Here is a 19,791-nt window from a genome sequence, read left to right as displayed (position 1 = left end):
GGAATTTTCTCCTGGCCACACGAAAGAAAAAAAAAATAAAATCCATGGTTAGAGATCGATGTTTTGAAGACCGTTCTCATGTTCTGCCAGGCTTCACTTGTGCTGTTTATCTGAATTCTGTTCAGTTTATTCATTTTATATAGCGCCAAATCACAACAGTCGTCTCAAGGCGCTTCACGCAAAACAATTCAGAAAACAAAATAAAATGAATAAAAGATTAAAAAAAGCACAGTAAAAGAGTAAAAAAGTAAAAAGCATAATAACATGCCAATATGCTAGCCATACGAAAGGGAAAATAAGTGTGTCTTAAGTCTGGACTTGAAAGTCGCCACAGACTCTGACTGCTTTATTGATGCAGGGAGATCATTCCACAGAACAGGGTCATGATAAGGGAAAGCTCTGTGACCCGCAGACTTTTTATTCACCCTAGGGACACAAAGTAGTCCTGCATGTGAGAACGGAGAGCCCCGGCCGGTATGTAGGGTTTAATTAGATCAGCTTGGTAGGGAGGTGCCAGTCCATGAACATTTTATAGGCTAGTAGCGGAACCTTAAAATCTGATCTCACAGAGACAGGAAGCCAGTGAAGAGGTCTCAAAATGGGTGTAGTGTGGTCAAACTTTCTGCTCCGTGTCCAAAGTCTGGCAGCAGCATTTTGAACCAGTTGGAGAACCCTAATGCTGGACTGTGGTAAACCAGAAAATAGAACATTGCAATAATCCAATCTCAGCATCAGCCATAGACATGATGGGACAAATCTTTGCTATATTTCACTATATTAGTCTGAGATGTACCAATAAAAATCAATAAATAATTAAATAAAGACAACCTTATTTTCCTCCTCAAAATAGTTTCTTTGGAAAATCTGTCCACCTAATAAGCACCACTTGTCATTGTGACTGCATCCTTGCAAACACAGATTTTCACCATTTTGACATATTCACCGTCAGAGTTCACAAAAACACCCACTGCAATACTCGTGTGTGTGTGTGTGTGTTATATATATATATAGTGAAATGCTGATTTTCCCGTGTTAACTTAATTTCTCTGGGAATATGGCACAAAAAAATAAAGTACAAATAATACAAATAATAACAAAGTACATCAATATTTTCATAATTATTTATTTAGATTAGTCAGCTTATTTAACATTTTATTTGCTGGTGATACGCAATTTAAATTAAATTACAGACTACATTTAATGAATGAGAAAAGGACAAAAATTGACACAGTCAGGCCTTGATTGTTATATATTTTTTATTTGTGATGAAATTAGACATTTTATTGAAATTGGCATTCCGATGTACATGATGTTGGCTATGATCATGCCTCGGCCCAACCAGAGGCTATATTGCTGCAGCCATAATGCCTTCTTTGTTTTCAAAACAGTCACATTGTGGACAAGCTGTCGCTTGTGTTCATTTCATACAGAAAACTGTGCACACCCCCCCCCCCCCCCAAAAAAAAACAAACAAAACAAAAACAAACATATTATCAAACCAAACTTTACTTGCTGTGTAACTCCAGTGGAGAGTGCAACAGAAAAAGAAAGCAACGGGTCTCATGCTGTGACATTGCTGAGCAAACACAAGGTGGTATTTTGTGCATTGGATTATTGTGGTGCTAACCATACACATTCCAGCATGATGGCTTGGCATTTGTGACTGTAGTAGGGATATTTGAATGACTTCACTTGTTCTGACTGATACCAATGTTTGTTCACAGCATTTTCAGCTGGCTTTGATTGACTCCAACCCCTGCACTTTGTCCAAAGCTGAAAGTAAGCAAATTCTGTCTGTTTTCGTGTTTTGAAGTTCAACCCCAAATCACAAAACGTTAGGACTATGTGGGGAAAAATGCAGTAACCCTCACATCTACTTGGACTTTTGTTTCATTGAAGACACTATGAACAAAGCTATTTCATGTTTTGTGTGGTCAGCTTCATTTCTTGTGTTAACATGCTGCATTGAAGGCCTGCAATACGTATCAAAAAAGTTGGGAACGGTGTAATCATTGCATTTTCACATTTAACTCGCTGTGCAGCACACAGTTTACATCACAGACTCTTGCAACTTCACATATAGCAGCCCTAATAAGGTACCTTTCACTACACAAAAGGATCAAGATCAAAGGTCACAGGAAGGTCAAACACTAAATTCAGTGAAACTTTCCTGGTCACAGTTTTTTTAAAATTTTGCCTCCAAATTTGGCATGCAGAGTGATAGGCCTTGTCCATAAGCCATTACCAGGGATAAGTGACTGAGGTCAAATGTCACCTAAATTAGGTCAAATTTCAGATTACAGTAAAACATGTCGTGTAATACACCAAATTAATAATATTTTATGATTACATTAGTACTAGCAGAATATAGTTATATGATTACAATTAGATAAAACTTTAATGATAATTAAAATGTTCATTTTAGCAAACTATTGCTATCATACTGGGTGTTGAAAAACGAACATAAATGTGTTGTTTGCTTATTGTCATACTGTCAGGATAATAAATAAACTGATTTTTGCAGGGTAGAGAAGGGTCTGTTCCAGGGACTTTGTTCTTTTGAATACATTTGATCTTCACTGGGGTTACTTGCTATTTAGTTCAACAGCAATTGGGACTCTAAAGGTTGACTCAATCTTCTTGCTACTAAAACTTGAAACCACTTTGCTGTAATATTTAGTGGATAAAAATTATTTGAACACATCTTTATTAATTCTTTGCCCTGCCTATCTGCTCATCCAGTGAGAGTCACACTTTCAAATAATCATTTGTCAATTTCATGCTATATTTTTATTATTTTGTTGATTCCTATCTGCCACTCTTTATATTTATGACCTAGTTTGTAGAAAAGAGATTTGAGAAATGTGGCAGACATTACAGACCCCTCATTTTTATTATGTTTCTTTGCATACTATTTTGTGTGTGTGTGTGTGTGTGCGCGCGCGTGTGCTATATTTATTTATTAACTTGTTTAAATATGTCTTAATGTTTTAACTGTATGTTTTAGTGTACAGCACATTAGGTCAGCTTGGGTTGTAGTAAAGTGCTTTATAAATAAAGATGGTGTGGTATGGTATTGTGTGTTCTATACATAAACTGGATATTTTATACATAAGTAAATTGGAGTAATTTCCATCACATATTTCAGGTTGTCAATCAGGTCTATATTTGGAAGGGGATTTAAAGATACTTCAGAATAGGAAATATAACTAATTTAGATAACTATAGATACATACAGAAAGAATATCAGTATCGTTCACCATCAATCAAACTGCTTCATCTGGGACCATGAAACATCCATGAAATATAGAGTTTAAAGGTTGCTCTATCCTGATTGGGCCTTATCAAGGTTTGGGTTAATCAGTGCTGCCCTGTAGGAATTTTGCCTGTCAGGGGCTGGGGTAAGATATCCTAGGATATCTAGGGGGGGATATACTGTTACAACGGGACAATTTAAGACTTGTGCTAAGGTTTATTTAATAAAAAAAAAAGGTTCTTTTGAAACTGATATCAACAGGTGTTTATAATCATGATTTGGAGGAGCAAAGTTGGGCAAGTCTGTTTTTTTTTTTGTTTTTTTTTTTACAAATGCTTGAGAAAATTGTATCTTGTTTAAAAACAATGTTTCTCAAAGAAAGATGGGAAGGAATTATCTTATTTCTCCCTTTAACTATGGACAGTAATGTTAAACAATTCAAGGAGTCTGGAGGAATTTTAATGCTTAAAGGGCAAGAGTGCAAATCTAAGCTGAGCACTTGTGATCTAGGATCCCTCAGACGCCAATGCATCAAGAACTCATTTATCAATAGCTGATATAACCACATGGTCAAGGGATTATTTTGAGAAACGTTTGTCAGCACTGCAATATGGAATTACATTCACAAATACCATTTAAATCTTTACTGTACAAAAAAGAATCCTTATTTTTTGGGACATACAGTGTAACCTCAAGGATAAAAAATGTGAACTCGATGATGATCCCACTTCATGTTCTGCTTCATGGGTTATGATCTTTCCTGCTTGATTGTTTGGACAATTGGTTAATACGACCACGGGACTTTATAAGTAATTGGATGCTTCGGTACATCTTGTCTGTCTTGCATGTTTGACAATTCTTTGTTGTGCTTTGTTTTATTTGTTAATTTGTTACTAATTTGCCAATGTGCTTTCTGAGGGATGAAGCACCTTGTCGTGATTTATGTTGTGGTTGGTGCTATTTCAGAAATTGAATGTTAACCTTGTCCAGAAGCTGCACCAATTATTCTGGCCTTGGAGGCATGTGGGTTGGACCATCACACAGTGGAAATCTGTACTGTGGTCAGTATTCCAGACAGTGACAGCAGGGGGTATTGACTTATTAATTTTTTTCAGGGCATACATCTTGTTTCATGAAGGGAGATTTTCTGAAGTTACATTACTTTTCACTAAGTTTACCTAACAAACTGGCGCCTTAGGTGATATGACTGTGAAAAATTGACAACCTTCCATTGGCTTTTATATGATCAACTATATATATATATATATATATATATATATATATATATATATATATATATATATATATATATATATATATATATAAACCAGGGAGTGGTCTTTACTCTGGGTAACTGAAATTTCATTAAAAAAAACTGAAATGAAGTTGTGAAACACAGTTAAATACATACTGACAGGCACTTGCAAACGCTGACTCTGAGTAAATCATAATTTGTTTTATTTTTATTCTGTTGTAGTAGATTTCCTTTTCCAAATATTTTGAGGGTGTGGTGCCCTAGCACCCTGTCGGGACCAGCTGCCCTGATTCCAGATCTTTATTTGGAAGAAATGGATGCCCTGTAATCTGAATTAAAATTAAAAGAACCATCCAGACTGTTTCCAGCAAGAAGTCTAAAAGCCTGTCTTTCTTAATATGTAGAGTGTGTTCCAATTACAGAAGAATCACATTTGGCATAAGCTTTCTCAGGAAGCCTATGCCAGGATGCTAGGGAGAAAATAGTTGATCAGCTTCAGGAGGAGTAGTGCGTGTTCTCATCATGGAATGAATGATACACCAACTCTTTGCCTTCTCAGGGATATTAGAGGAAATTTGAGAGTATGCCCATCCAGTCCACATATTGTGGAGACATGAAAAAGGCATACGACTGGGTGCTCTGAGGTGTGGGGGCACTGTGAGAGTATGGGGTGCCATGTCCACTGCATCGCATGATTTGTTTCTGTAAGACCAAAGTAGGAGCTGCAGTTTCATTCTTGGCATTAGTCAGATCTGTTTCCAGCATATGCTGGACTCTGCCAAGCTGTCTCCAATCCTGTTTGTGATTTTCATGGACAGGATTTCAAGGTGCAGTCAGGGATTGAGGGTGTCCAGTTTGATTAGAATTGCATCTGCACATTTTGCAAATGATGTGGTTCTATTGGCCTCATCAGACAGTGACATCCAGTGCGCACTGGGCATGTTTGAAAACAAGTGTGAAGCAACTGGGTTGAGGGTCAGCACTTCCAAACTTGAGACCATAGTTCTCTGTTCCAAAAGAAAAGGGTGAATTGTCCTCTCTGGGTCAGGGGAGAGTTGCTCTCCCAAGTGGAGGATTTCAAGTATCTCTGGGTCTTGTTCATGTGGGGGGGGACGATGGAGCTTGAGATTGACAGACTGACTGACTGCTGCGCCTGAGGTCCTCTATATCAGACTTGTCAGAGTGAAGAAAAGGCTGGGTCTGAATGTGAGGCTCTCCATTTGCCAGTCGATTTATGCTCCTGTCCTCCCCTATGGTCACGAGCTTTGGGGTAATGACTGAAAAACAAGGTTGTGGATACAAGCAGTGAAAACGAGAATACACCATCAGGTATCTTTGTTTCAAAGACATTGTAAGAAGCTCAAATATTTGAGAGGAACTGCAATTGGAGCCACTGTGCCATCCTGTTTCCGCTGATTATTCTTAGGATGTTTCTACAGCTTAATTGGAGTCCACCTGTGGTAAATTCAGTTGATTGGACGTGATTTGGAAAGGCACACACCTACCTACATATAAGGCTCTACAGTTGACTGTGCATGTCAGCATGAAGTCAAAGGAATTGTCTGTAGACCTCTGAGACAGGATTGCCTAGAGACACATATCTGGGGAAGGGTCTGCTGCTTTGAAGGTCCCAGTGAGCTCAGTGGCCTCCTTCATGCGTAAATGGAAGAAGGTCACATGCAATGGGACTCTTGCCAGAGCTGGCCGCCTATCGAAATTAAGCAATCATAGGAGAAGGGCCTTTAGGTAGGGAGGTGAGCAAGAACCCCGCAGTTACTCTGTCAGAGCTCCAGCATTCCTCTTTGGAGAGAGGAGAACCTTCCAGAAGGACAACCATCTCTGCAGCAATCCACTAGTCAGGCCTGCATGTTAGTGGCCAGACGAAAGGCAGTACTTAGTAAAAGACACATGACAGCCTGCCCGGAGTTTGCCAAGAGCAGGGGTGGCCAAGTTCGGTCCTCGAGAGCCACATTCCTGACACTCTTAGTTGTCTCCCTGCTCCAACGCACCTGAATCCAATGAAAGACTCGTTAGCAGACTTTCAATGAGTCTTTCATTGGATTCAGGTGTATTGGAGCAGGGAGACAACTAAGAGTGTCAGGAATGTGGCTCTCGAGGACCGAACTTGGCCACCCATGGCTAAGAGGCACACGTAGGACGACTCAGACCATGAGAAACAAAATTCTCTGGTTTGATGAGACAAAGATTGAACTCTTTGGCATGAATTCCAAGTGTCATGTTTGGAGGAAACCAGACACCATCCCTACAGTGAAGCATGGTGGTGGCAGCATCATGCTGTGGGGATGTTTTTCAGCGGCAGGAAATGGGAGATTGGTCAGGATTGGGGGAAAGATGAATGCAACAATGTACAGAGACCTGCTCTAGAGTGCACTTGACCTCAGTGGGATGACCGACTGTTCATCTTTTAGCAAGACAATGGCCCTAATCACACAGCCAAGAAATCAAAGGAGTGGCTTCAAGACATCTCTGTGGATGTCCTTGAGTGGCCCAGCCAGAGCCCTGAATCCGTTTGAACATCTCTGGAGAGATTTGAAAATGGCCGTGCGCTGATGCTCCCCATCTAACCTGATGGAGCTTCAGAGGTGCTGCAGAGAGGAAAACTTCCCAAAGATAGGTGCACCAAGCTTGTAGGATCTTATTCAAGCAAACTGGAGGCTGCAATTGCTGCCAAAGGTGCATCAACAAAGTATTGAGCAAAGGGTGTAAATACTTATGTACATGTGATTTCTTCATTTTTTATTTTTTAATAAATTAGCCCCCCCCCAAAAAATAAAAAAATAAAAAAAATTTGCATGTTGTCATTATGGGGTGTTGTGGGTAGAATTTTGAGGGGAAAATAAATTTACTCCATTTTGGAATAAGGCTGTAGGTTTCCAACCTTATCCCTCTGTCTGTCACTGTCTTGATCTTTCCATCTTACTTTGTCGCATCAAAAAGAAATCTAATCAGTTTGTTATTGACTTCTGATGGCATGATTGCATGGCATTAAACAAAGCTGTTCACAAATTGGTCAAAACCTATGAGCAGGGAAGCACACCTGATTGTGTTCACTTTCTGCACAAAATACTTTGTTGGTTTTCTGCCAGGGTTCAGTCGGGGTAGAATTCTGGCTTCATTTAATATGCAGCTGCCGTCTCTATCGCCCCACTTCCTGTTACCTTGGAGACAGCAGTATCCATTTCTGCTCAGACTCTCGCAGTCTGCTATTCGCGCTTTGTGTCCCCCCTCACTCTTTTACACATGCACACATCCACATACCGAGCAAAGGCAGCCCCTGTCCCCCCCCCCCCCCCCCCCTCTCTCTCCATCTGCTGAGAGTCACTCAGGCAGCTTAGATCAGACACTGCAGCGCTTCAGACAAAGGAAGGTGCTGCCAGGATCTCAGCTACCTATCTGCTCTGTTAACATAGGCCAGCAACCTGAAGTCTCTTAATTTCCACTTACTTACACCGAAGTGCTACTTTTCAAAGACGTAAAAAGACTATGAGGAGGACTAACTGAGAGAAGGTGAGAAATCTTTATTAAATGCCTGATAACCAGGTAATGCATTTTTTTCTGTTTCAATTTACAGTTCAGTTCCATATTGCTCACTTATATGAGATTCAGGTAAGTGCTCACTCTTAATTTGACCTATGCTTAAATTTTGTTCCATCTCAAGGGCAAAAAGCATGTCTTGATTTATTTATTGCTAGATTCTAATTTAACTTAAAAATCAAAGGCTGCAGCCACTGAGCCTGTTATTGTAACACCAATCACAGGGATTCTGAGTGGAGGGGCTCGCCCTATTTTTATTTATTTTTTTATGAGTTAGGTGGGTGGGGGGGCACTGGGTGGTGACAAATTTGAGTGGGAGCAGAGTATGAGTGGGTAGTGTGTGGGAGGGGATGAGAGATTATACTCATCCCTTTGCTGGGTTACCACGGAAACTAGAAAGTCTCTTCCCCTCTTTTGTATGCGGGTGATCTTTCCTCATGCTGCTTTCCGTCGAAAGATACAGTAGCTGTTTCTGGGGGAACAGTGCTTCTAGACTAATGTGTTACTGTGCTGTGTCAGATCACAACACTGCAGTTAGCCTGAAGTTATGTGCAGCACAAATGTGACAAGATTTTTTTGGCTTTACTATAATGATATCCATTCCTGGTACATTATGTCGTACATTAAAGAAATGGGAAAATGGACAATAACCAACAAGGATGACCCATGGCTTCAATTTCACTTTTGTGACATTATGTACAGTAAACCCTGCTGTAACCTTCGCCGTATAAACCGCATATTTGCACTCACCGGACAAAAGCAAAAGTCCCTTTTTTTTCTATAGTTGTCTATGCTCTAAACTTGATATACACCAGATTTTTTTATAACGGATTTTTGTTCACATAGGACAAAACATCCCGTCCCATCATAGTGCATTTCCATTTTAAAAACTCTGCGCGTATACCGGACAGAGAAGCCTGGATGTGTCCAGTAAAGGAGGTACGAAATGAAATTCAGCACTGACACTCGCCAATTCGAGGAAAGTGGGTACCATATTTCTGTGATTAGATGCCTGGCCGTTTATTTTCTTCAAACCGCCCTCAGACACAGCACCTAAATGAAGCAGGGGGTAATTCAGGCAGACAATTAACAGAAAAAGAGAAACTGGAATGCCAACTAAAGATCTCGTTCCATTGAGTTCTGTTTATGAGCTTGCTACCCCGAGATTTCAGCCATTCACCTGCGAGAGTTGGGGTAATTCGCTTCTGTTCATCTGCCAGCAATAACACCATATGCGCTTGTAAAGGACACTTCCTGTGTTTTCTGCCGTGGCTTCAACAAGTTATCCCCTTGATGTATGTTCATAGTGTAGCTTGAATGAAGTTCTTATTTTTTTAAATCATATTCATGACAAAACTTATTTGTTCTCAGTCTGGTAACATGGACAGCCTTGTTCCCTCAAATAAAATAGTACACAACAAAAATATAAACGCAACACTTTTGGTTTTGCTCCCATTTTGTATGAGATGAACTCAAAGATCTAAAACTTTTTCCACATACACAATATCACCATTTCCCTCAAATATTGTTCACAAACCAGTCTAAATCTGTGATAGTGAGCACTTCTCCTTTGCTGAGATAATCCATCCCACCTCACAGGTGTGCCATATCAAGATGCTGATTAGACACCATGATTAGTGCACAGGTGTGCCTTAGACTGCCCACAATAAAAGGCCACTCTGAAAGGTGCAGTTTTATCACACAGCACAATGCCACAGATGTCGCAAGATTTGAGGGAGTGTGCAATTGGCATGCTGACAGCAGGAATGTCAACCAGAGCTGTTGCTTGTGTATTGAATGTTCATTTCTCTACCATAAGCCATCTCCAAAGGCGTTTCAGAGAATTTGGCAGTACATCCAACCAGCCTCACAACCGCAGACCACGTGTAACCACACCAGCCCAGGACCTCCACATCCAGCATGTTCACCTCCAAGATTGTCTGAGACCAGCCACTCGGACAGCTGCTGAAACAATCAGTTTGCATAACCAAAGAATTTCTGCACAAACTGTCAGAAACCGTCTTAGGGAAGCTCATCTGCATGCTCGTTGTCCTCATCTGGGTCTCGACCTGACTCCAGTTCGTCGTCGTAACCGACTTGAGTGGGCAGATGCTCACATTCGCTGGCGTTTGGCACGTTGAAGAGGTGTTCTCTTCATGGATGAATCCCGGTTCACACTGTCCAGGGCAGATGGCAGACAGCGTGTGTGGCGTCGTGTGGGTGAGCGGTTTTCTGATGTCAATGTTGTGAATCGAGTGGCCCATGGTGGCGGTGGGGTTATGGTATGGGCAGGCGTCTGTTATGGACGAAGAACACAGGTGCATTTTATTGATGGCATTTTGAATGCACAGAGATACCGTGACGAGATACTGAGGCCCATTGTTGTGCCGTACATCCAAGAACATCACCTCATGTTGCAGCAGGATAATGCACGGCCCCATGTTGCAAGGATCTGTACACAATTCTTGGAAGCTGAAAATGGCCGGCATACTCACCGGACATGTCACCCATTGAGCATGTTTGGGATGCTCTGGACCGGCGTATACGACAGCGTGTACCAGTTCCTGCCAATATCCAGCAACTTCGCACAGCCATTGAAGAGGAGTGGACCAACATTCCACAGGCCACAATTGACAACCTGATCAACTCTATGCGAAAGAGATGTGTTGCACTGCATGAGGCAAATGGTGGTCACACCAGATACTGACTGGTATCCCCCCAGTAAAACAAAACTGCACCTTTCAGAGTGGCCTTTTATTGTGGACAGTCTAAGGCACACCTGTGCACTAGTCATGGTGTCTAATCAGCATCTTGGTATGGCACACCTGTGAGGTGGGATGGATTATCTCAGCAAAGGAGAAATGCTCACTATCACAGATTTAGACTGGTTTGTGAACAATATTTGAGGGAAATGGTGATATTGTGTATGTGGAAAAAGTTTTAAATCCTTGAGTTCATCTCATACAAAATGGGAGCAAAACCAAAAGTGTTGCGTTTATATTTTTGTTGAGTGTACTTAGAGAAAACCAAAAATCATCAGTATTTACAGAATTGATTGAGGTAATTTTGTAAATCAATATAAACACAGAAAGGTGAATACGAGGTCTGTTAGAAAAGTATTGGACCTTTTTATTTTTTGCAAAAACTATATGGATTTGAATCTTGTGCACTTGCATCAGCCAAGCTTGAACCTTCGTGTGCATGCGTGAGTTTTTTCACACCTGTCGGTTGCGTCGTTCGCCTGTGGGCAGGTTTTGAGTGAGCACTGGTCCAGCCCCCTCGTCGGATTTTCATTGTCAGGAAAATGTCTGAACAGCTGGAGCAGCGCTGCATCAAATTTTTCAAGAAACTGTGTGAGACAGCCAGGTGGAAACCATTCGGAAAATTCAGATGGCTTTCGGTGAAAATCCTATGGGCATCACACAGATTAAGGAGCATTACAACCGGATTAAAGACAGCCCACAGCGGCTGAGGGTGCGCCGCGCTTCGAGCGGCCATCGACAGGCTGAAATGACCAGGTCATTTCCAAAGTGAAGGCTGTGTTGATCCGGGACGTCGTGTGACTACCAGAGAAATGGCAGAAAAGGTGGACATCAGCCATTTTTCGTCGGATTCCACTGTTACAGGAGATTTTATAATGAAAGATGTGCGGAGGCATTCGCACGTCGGGACGAAGCCGCAATGGCGTAGAACAAAAGCAAGTCCGTGTTGGAAGTCTCACGGGACATGTTGTGGCGTTAGGTCTTCCACCATTCAGAAGATTCAGACGGCTTTCGGTGGCTTTTTAGTTGAGTGAGCATCCGGGAAATTGTGGAGAGCTGGGCATGTCAGGAAAATAATGGACTAGAAGATAAGCTCATCTTTTGGACCAGAAATCACACTACAAAATAACAATAAATAAAAAGGTAGCGTGATCCTCTTCCCTTAGCTGACCGAATAAACTTACCTTTAACTGTCTTTTAAAACTTGCTTTGTTACTAATTCACTGCAAGATCTATATTTTATATAAGATATATTTTAGCTGAATAGTTCACGATGTTTGGGATATGTGGTTTATATCTTGATCGTTCAACCTAATCGGTTGTGTCCAAACCTTCGCAGCAATAACAGTTTGGCACTGATGAAGCATTTTTTATTTTGAGAGCAGCGTGACTTTGTGAGCGATAATCAGGGCAGCTAAAAAAGTAAGGCTCTGTAAATTATTCAGATTAATTGATCATAACCTTTAACTTTATTTTGTAATGTTTGAAATCATCGATTCACAGCAGAGTATTGAAGTTTGAGTTTATAATACCTTTGAACGAAGCGCTGGCTGCAGGGCAAAAGACTGGAAGTGAAGAACCCAAACTCCTCTCGCGCATGTGCAGCACAGCCTCAGCCCCCGAGATGAGAGTTGGCAGTCCATCTCTCTCCTTCTGTGTTATTAATAAACTGCTGCTTGCTGCCTTCACTGTAACATGGTGTTAGGTTTCACACATATCCCTGTGTGTGACGAATCAAACACAACCACTATAGTAGTTCAGAGCCCTCTGCGTGGCTGCAAAACCACGGTGACGTGCACCTTCTAAATGACAATGTGTTTTTTCACTTTTCCGGTTTCACTTCTTCCTCTCCCATCATATTTTAATAGTTTTTGCAGTCTGCACGCTGATTACATTTCAATCATGGATCAAATACATTTAGCAGAAAAGTCCCCAAACTTCAACACGTCGGAAGAAGACTAAAATGACTCACAATTCATGTAGGAAATAGTACGTACCATACCGTTGGTTTGGAGGTTGATGATTGAGCTTGTTGATGAACAGTTTAATCCAGAAAAAGCCACTGTTCTTGCTGCAAATTGCATGAAGACATGACAGAGAACTTTAATAGGATCACGCGCACGTCAGTGTCATTGCATGGCCACGGGTTACAGAGTTGTAGAAGCATAAATCAGGCTTTAGGATTTTAAGGTACCACTCCATAGCTGAATCAGAATAAAGAGTGACTTGACCAAATGTAATGTTTTTAATGCACATAATGTTTAGTGCTGATTTAAAGCAGGTGTTTATTTTATTTTTTTTTTTCAAATGGAATTTTGACCCGGTTAAATGAGGCAGGCCCCTATTCAAGGTCAGGCGTTTAATCAAGGAAAAGCGTAAGCTTAATTGGTGCTGGGGATTCCCCGTAAATCTTTTGGCACGTCCTGGCTGTAACTAATCCATTACATACATACTACGAGGTCTATTAGAAAAGTATCCGACCTTATTATTTTTTTCAAAAACCATATGGATTTGAATCACGTGTGATTACATCAGACATGCTTGAACCCTTGTGGGCATGCAAGAGTTTTTTCACACCTGTCGGTTACGTCATTCGCCTGTGGGCAGTTTTTGAGTGAGGAGTCGCCCACCCTCTCGTCGTTTTTTCATTGTTTAGGAATGGCTCAGAGACTGCTGCTTTGTTTGATCAAAATTTTTTCAAAACTGTAAGGCACAACTGAGTGGACACCATTCTATAAATTCAGCTGGTTTTCGGTAAAAATTTTAACGGCTGATGAGAGATTTTGGTCTGGTAGTGTCGCCGTAAGGATGGCCCACGGCGCCTGACGGCGATCTGCGCTTCGAGGCGGCAGCGTGTCACTGTTTCAAGTTGAAAACTTCCACATTTCAGGCTCTGTTGATCCAGGAAGTCGTCAGAGAACAGAGAACTTTCAGAAGAAGTCGGCATGAGGAGTTTATTCGGACATTCCATTGTTAACGGACATTTTGTAATGAAAGAACGTGCGGGCAGAGTCGCATGTCGGGCCGGACCCGACTGCAGGGGGTCGCGATAGGAAAAACACCTCTGTTGGAAACCTTAATGGGCAAGTTGGAACATGCCCAAGCTGTTAAACAATTTCTCAGTTACTCACTTGTTGAAAGCCATCAAAAGCCGCCTGAATTTTACAAATGGTTTTCAACACGGAGGTGTTTTTCCTGTCGCGGCGCACACAGATTTGCCGAGTCGTCACGGAAACGACTCGGCGAATTTGCGCGCACGTCTTTCATTAAAAAATGTCCTTAAACAGTGGAATGTCCGCATAAAGTCCTCATGCCGGCCTCTTCTGAATCTTCTCTGTTCTCTCACGATGTCCTGGGCGAATTAAGCCTTAAATTAGGATGTTTTCAGGTCGAAACAGGCCGACAACGGCGCCTGGAAGCGCTGCACGACGTCCTGCTCTGTGGGAAGTCCTTACAGCGACAGAAACACCCCATAATCTCTCATCAGCCGTTAAACTTTTCACCGAAAACCAGCTTAATTTCTCGAATAGTGTCCACTCGGATATTCCTCACAGGTCCAGAAAAAATGTTGATAAAGCAACGCGCGCCGTCTCGAGCAGCGTGTGAAACAAAGGAATTCAGCCGAGAGGGTTGGGACCACATCTCACTCGAGGCCTGCCCAGAGGGAAATGACGTCACCGACACGCGTGAAAAAACTCAAGCATGCGCACGAGGGTTCAAGCATGATTGGTGTAATCGCACGTCATTCAAATCCATATAGTTAAAAAAAAAAAGGGTCGGTTTATTATCTAATAGACCTCGTAAGTGCAGATTTTGTCCATTTTACATTTATAATTCGTTGGTCCACCTGAATCCATTATATGCTAGTTTTGCTGTGTAACCCGACTGTCTCAGCTACATTGATGCTGTTATTAATGTGAAAATTTTCCACAATATTTTAATGCAGAAGAGATACCGAGCTGCCAAAGAGGCTTATGAGAACCTTCTGCAGACGGATGATCTTCCTGCACAGGTGAAGGCCACTACCCTGCAGCAGCTAGGTAAGCTAATGCACTGACTAATATAACTATGGCATGTTGTCTTGTAAATCCTTCTTGGGAGTTCTGTGGAGACATATTCTGAGAGAATCTTGAAGTTGTTGGAGGTGGGGGTTAAGATCAAATATAATTTTGGGCTGTGGGTTTTCAAAGTTTCATGTTTTCCCTCAAAATGTACAATTTAAATGTTGGAATTCTTTTAATTCTGGGTCAGTTGGTATCTTTAGGGGCATTTTGTGGGTGCTTTGTGGACCTTCAGACCAACAAGAAAATTCTCAGCAAGAATGTGCAAGATGTTAGGCATTTCAAAAATAATTCAGAATTGTTCCTCCATCCCCATCCAGGCTGGATGCATCACACAGTGGAACAGCTCGGGGACAGAGCCAGCAGGGACAGCTATGCCATTCAGTGTCTGCAGAAATCTCTGGAGGCTGATCCCAATTCTGGACAGTCCTGGTACTTCCTTGGCAGGTATCCTGTACCCACCAGCACACTGCCAGATTGTGATCATTTTCTAAAGCATTAAAATATTTGCTTTTAATATGCAGTCTCCACGTTCACCTTACTGCAGTGTCTAAAATGTTAATGCCACTATAGTGCTTCGTAAATTAATTATGATATATAAAACTTGATTACTGATTACAGCTGCAATACATTAGTGTTTAAAAATGGAAAGTCACAACTGACAGTAAAACAAATGATGCATTATGTACTTGCAGGTTAGTCCATAGTTCTTGCAGTGTTTAATAACAACTGAGCATGTATAAAAGACTGCATTTCAATGCACTGTAGGGCAAAGTCCTCCTGAAAATTTCCCACAAATGGACGGAGAAGAACAAATTTAGGCTTTTAATGTTTCAGAGCAATGTTTTGACAAAATAGATGGAAGTGTTTTTAGAAAACATTTGCTGCTAAAATGAGCTAGCTATGTCTAGAGACCTGTGGTTTTTGAGCTGAACTCGTACTTGGGGGGGGGGGGGGGGGGGGGTGAAGGTTCTGGCCTCTTAGTGTTAATGCAAGCTGTTTCCATCTAGGGGATGGGTCTTATCCCAACTGAGTGGAAGAAACCTTTGTTGTATTTGTTGTTGTCTGGACTGACTACATTATCACAAATAGAGGAGTATTACACAGCTCTCTGTGTCAGGAAAGATGCTTGCAAAGATCTTTAACTCAGGGACCAGAGCTGTCTGGTTGCACACCCAAGAAGATAACAGTTGACTGCGTCTTAACCATGCCCATACTTATTAAACTGCAGCGTGCGTATCTCTGCTACTTGTTTGCCAATCTGCTTTGATTAGGGCTGGGCAGTATAATGGTATTATGAGTTATATCAATAATTTAGGAGATATTTAAGTGGAACAATACAGTAATACTGATAAAGCTTAGAGAGACTTCTAAGATTGGGGGTGGGCGTGGGGGGTGTTCTATTATTTTTATTAACGTAGTTTGCTCCAGTTTGAGTCCACGGAAACTGGGCAAGCTGATTCACCCCACTTCCTCAGATACCCTTCATCCAGAAAGTATTCACAGCGCTTCACTTTTTCCACGTTTTATGTTACAGCCTTAATTGTAAAATGGGTGAAATTCATATTTTTCCTCAAAATTGTTGTCAGAGTTGGACCTGGAAAGAACAACTCAGTTTACACACACAGAAAACGATCACGCAGGAGGCACTGAATTTCTTTTCCTGATCAGGAGAGAACAAATGAGCGAGTCCCTTTGTCAAGAACTGTCATCTGCTCTGAAGGCCCTGCCCATTTGCTTCTCCTTTTTATTGAATATAGTTACATACAAGCATATAGGAGTGACAATATCACAAAACAATGGAAAGACACAAAGTCTGGTCTCACGTTGATATGAAAACTGTTATGGCTTTGAGCCCTCAGACTCCTAGGCTTCCCATAATAATGTCCAGTGCTGAACCAGTGTTCCGGTCACCCTGCTCTTCCCTCAAGGCTGAACCGTTAATTAAAGATGCACATCTGCGCTTAGCAAAAACATAACTCTAGCAAAACAGTCTGCACACTGACTAAGCCAAGATCATCTGCTCACTTTCTCGTGTGGCAGTTTTAATGATTACTCGAACAGTTCAGTGTATATGATATGATTGCTTTGACAATGAGTAATTATTTAAAAGAATAATGGTACATGAACTCACACATGCATACATGTATATATGAAAAATAGAGAACAGAATCAAAGACACGATCACAGAGGGTACATCAAAGTAAAGGCATTAAAGAAGTTAATATTTGATAATATATATTGATAATATAGACAAAACCTTGTCAATTGTACATACAATACATAATGACAATGGGATAAAAGTTTTTTGGAGATCTTTGCAAGATTATTAAAATTTGTCACACACAGCACGCGGTTTCGGGTATGCAGCCATATTGGACGGCGAACTCTGTGTACATCACAGCATGGCCGACGCTGGGTTGTTCGTGGACGACCAAGCTAATCTGTACGATATAGCAAAAGGGCTTGATCCTGAACACCAAAAGAGGTATTTAGAGAATTACATAGAATCAACATTGGTCCATACAGTATTGCCCTCGAGAATTTCACCAGTTTTATCGATTTTGAGCAGAAAAAAGGAGAGAAAAAAACCCTCATAGCCGCTGCGTTACACAGCAGCAATGAGGAAAAAAAAACCCCATCAGCACAGAAAAACAATAATCACACAGACAGACGCAGGACGACAACCGAGATTTGAAGGTCCAGTTTATCAGAACACTCCGGAGGCAGCCTATTAGGCGCCGTCAACGGCCTTGTCCGACAATCATGGAGGGGGAGGGGCTCAGCCCTGAGCAGTCCACTGTCCACAGTCAGCGTCAGAGCTGGAGAAGCTGAAGGGAGGGGGATGACCAGGGGAGCGAGGCTTAAGTGTTGATCTTCTTGAGGAGGTTTTTTATCACAGCGGCCTTGGAGTGCAGCTGTGTTTTTGGGAGGCCAAATGAATATCCAGATTAGCAGACGCCTGAAGGATTCCACAGTTCTGAGAACAGAGTGACTCTCAATGCATCTGAATGTAGAATGTGGTCTTTACAGACGGTCAAAGCAGGTTTCCAGAGCTGCAATCCTGCCCGAGATGTTTTCTAGCGTGTGGTTAACACCCGCCGACTGCGCAGCCACTGCCTTCCCAATCGAATCAATCATGTAGGGCAGTCTGGACGGCCCAATCAAAGCTGCCTCCACTTTCTTGATTTTCCGGTAAACCAGCGCCATGCCCGGTCCACACAGTAGAAAGCCGGTCACCACCAAGCCAAATATATACACATCTTCGATGTCCTCCACAGAAAGCATGTAAAGGCACATGACCTGCCATCTCCCCCACGAGTTCATCACGTAACCCATCACATGCGTCCCGGCAGGACAGGTCGGGTCCTCCGCCCCCGAATGTCTTGTAGAAAAAATAGTGTCAATTGCGTTCAAAGACCACTTTAACAGATCCATTTTTGTTGTTTTCCAGAAGAGCAAAGCTGCAGCCTCACAGACAACATGCCACAGGAAAGATAAGGAGGGAGGGAGGAGAGAAAAGTGCGTCCGTCTCGGCCGAGTGCAAGCTGGCAAAAAAAAAAGAAAAAAGTAAAGCAGGCATTTATTTTTTTCAGAGGATGTTTTGACCTGGTCATTAAATGAGACAGGTCCTGATTCAGGATTCCCCATAGATTGTTTGGGGCCTGGGTCCAGTGCCAAACCTGTCTTGTTATGGCAGCCACACCTCTCTTTATTAGCAGAAAAACAATAAAAATGTACCGTTTGCAAGGCTCATGGAATCATATGCACAGCAATGAAACACCATGTTGCTGTAATTTGTGTAGACAGTCGTAAATAAGGCGAAAGAACAGACCTGCTAAATATAAGGTTAAATCATTTGCCGTTCGTACAGTGCGGAAGTTGCCGTCCAATATGGGTGCATAAGCACATATTACTTGATCCATGGCGTCACTTGCATATTATCTATTCACAGCTTTTCCCATGAAGCTCAAAACGTATTTTTCTACAGCTTAATTAAAGTCCACTTATGGTAAATTCAGTTGATTGGACATGATTTGGAAAGGCACACACCTGTTTACATATAAAGTCCCTCAGTTGACAGTGCATGTTGAGCCCCTTTCACACCGGGGCCAATGTAGAGTTGCGTATTGCTGTGTACTGATGACGCCAAGTTAAATACCATTATGCCCAGTTTTTGCTCCTCTATGCAGCAGTATGCTGAGGGCTATGCGAGGTAGATGCAAAAAGTTAAACATGTTTAAAGTTAAACATGTTTAATTTTTTTCAGCATAGAGTACTGGACGCTGAAAGTACGCAGTTTTTAAGCAAGTCTTACACAACTGTTTGTAATCTACACAAGACTGCGCTAATGTACATCAAGCCTCCGAAATTCTACACGCCAGAAAAATCCTTTATCAGTACATACTTGGATTGATAGAGTTTATTCATCCTGCTGGACTTTGCTGGGAGTGAAGCTTCGAAACCACAGAAGAAGAGGCAAGCCAAGCTTCCACGTTCAGAGGACATGTTCACTCTTCATGCACTGCCAGCAGGAGGACATCTGCACCGTTCACTTCTCATGGCAGGTTACGTGCGCGGCACCAGAAGCAACTCTGCTTTGCTTCGCACCTCCTCCAGTTCTGTCACGATTGTGGCACATTAATAAAGTCCATTAACGGACCGATCGCCAGCAGGAGGACATGTCCACCTTTGACTTCTCACTGTAGGTCACGCGTGCGGCCGCCAGAAGCAGCTCTACTTTTCACCTCCTCCAGTTCTCTCACGATTGTGGCATGTTAATAAAGCCCATTAACTCCTGGAAATAATGTCTTATGACTTTTTCCAGTGCATCAAATCCATCTTTGTGTCTGTCTGTAATCTGGGTCATTTTTGAGATCAGTGATCAGTAGCGTTCATTGT

General features: G+C 41.9%; 1 protein-coding gene across 7 annotated transcripts in view; it reads left to right on the top strand.

Annotated features, from left to right (window-relative positions):
* Positions 1-19,791, top strand: part of LOC117514742 (histone demethylase UTY-like) — a 181,650-nt gene that overhangs the window by 84,055 nt on the left and 77,804 nt on the right. For 6 of the 7 annotated variants that reach the window (XM_034175316.1, XM_034175323.1, XM_034175358.1 and 3 more), the window contains 4 exons: positions 1,725-1,779; positions 8,104-8,138; positions 14,775-14,868; positions 15,210-15,336. In XM_034175316.1, coding sequence (XP_034031207.1) covers positions 1,725-1,779; positions 8,104-8,138; positions 14,775-14,868; positions 15,210-15,336 — 311 coding nt within the window. Of the gene's footprint in view, positions 1-1,724; positions 1,780-7,827; positions 8,040-8,103; positions 8,139-14,774; positions 14,869-15,209; positions 15,337-19,791 lie in introns of those variants that run through there. The other variant, XM_034175349.1, reaches the window with a different exon arrangement.

The sequence above is a fragment of the Thalassophryne amazonica genome, chromosome 1 (assembly GCF_902500255.1).
Source record: "Thalassophryne amazonica chromosome 1, fThaAma1.1, whole genome shotgun sequence".
Lineage (NCBI taxonomy): Eukaryota > Metazoa > Chordata > Actinopteri > Batrachoidiformes > Batrachoididae > Thalassophryne > Thalassophryne amazonica.
This window is presented reverse-complemented; position numbering and strand designations above follow the sequence as displayed.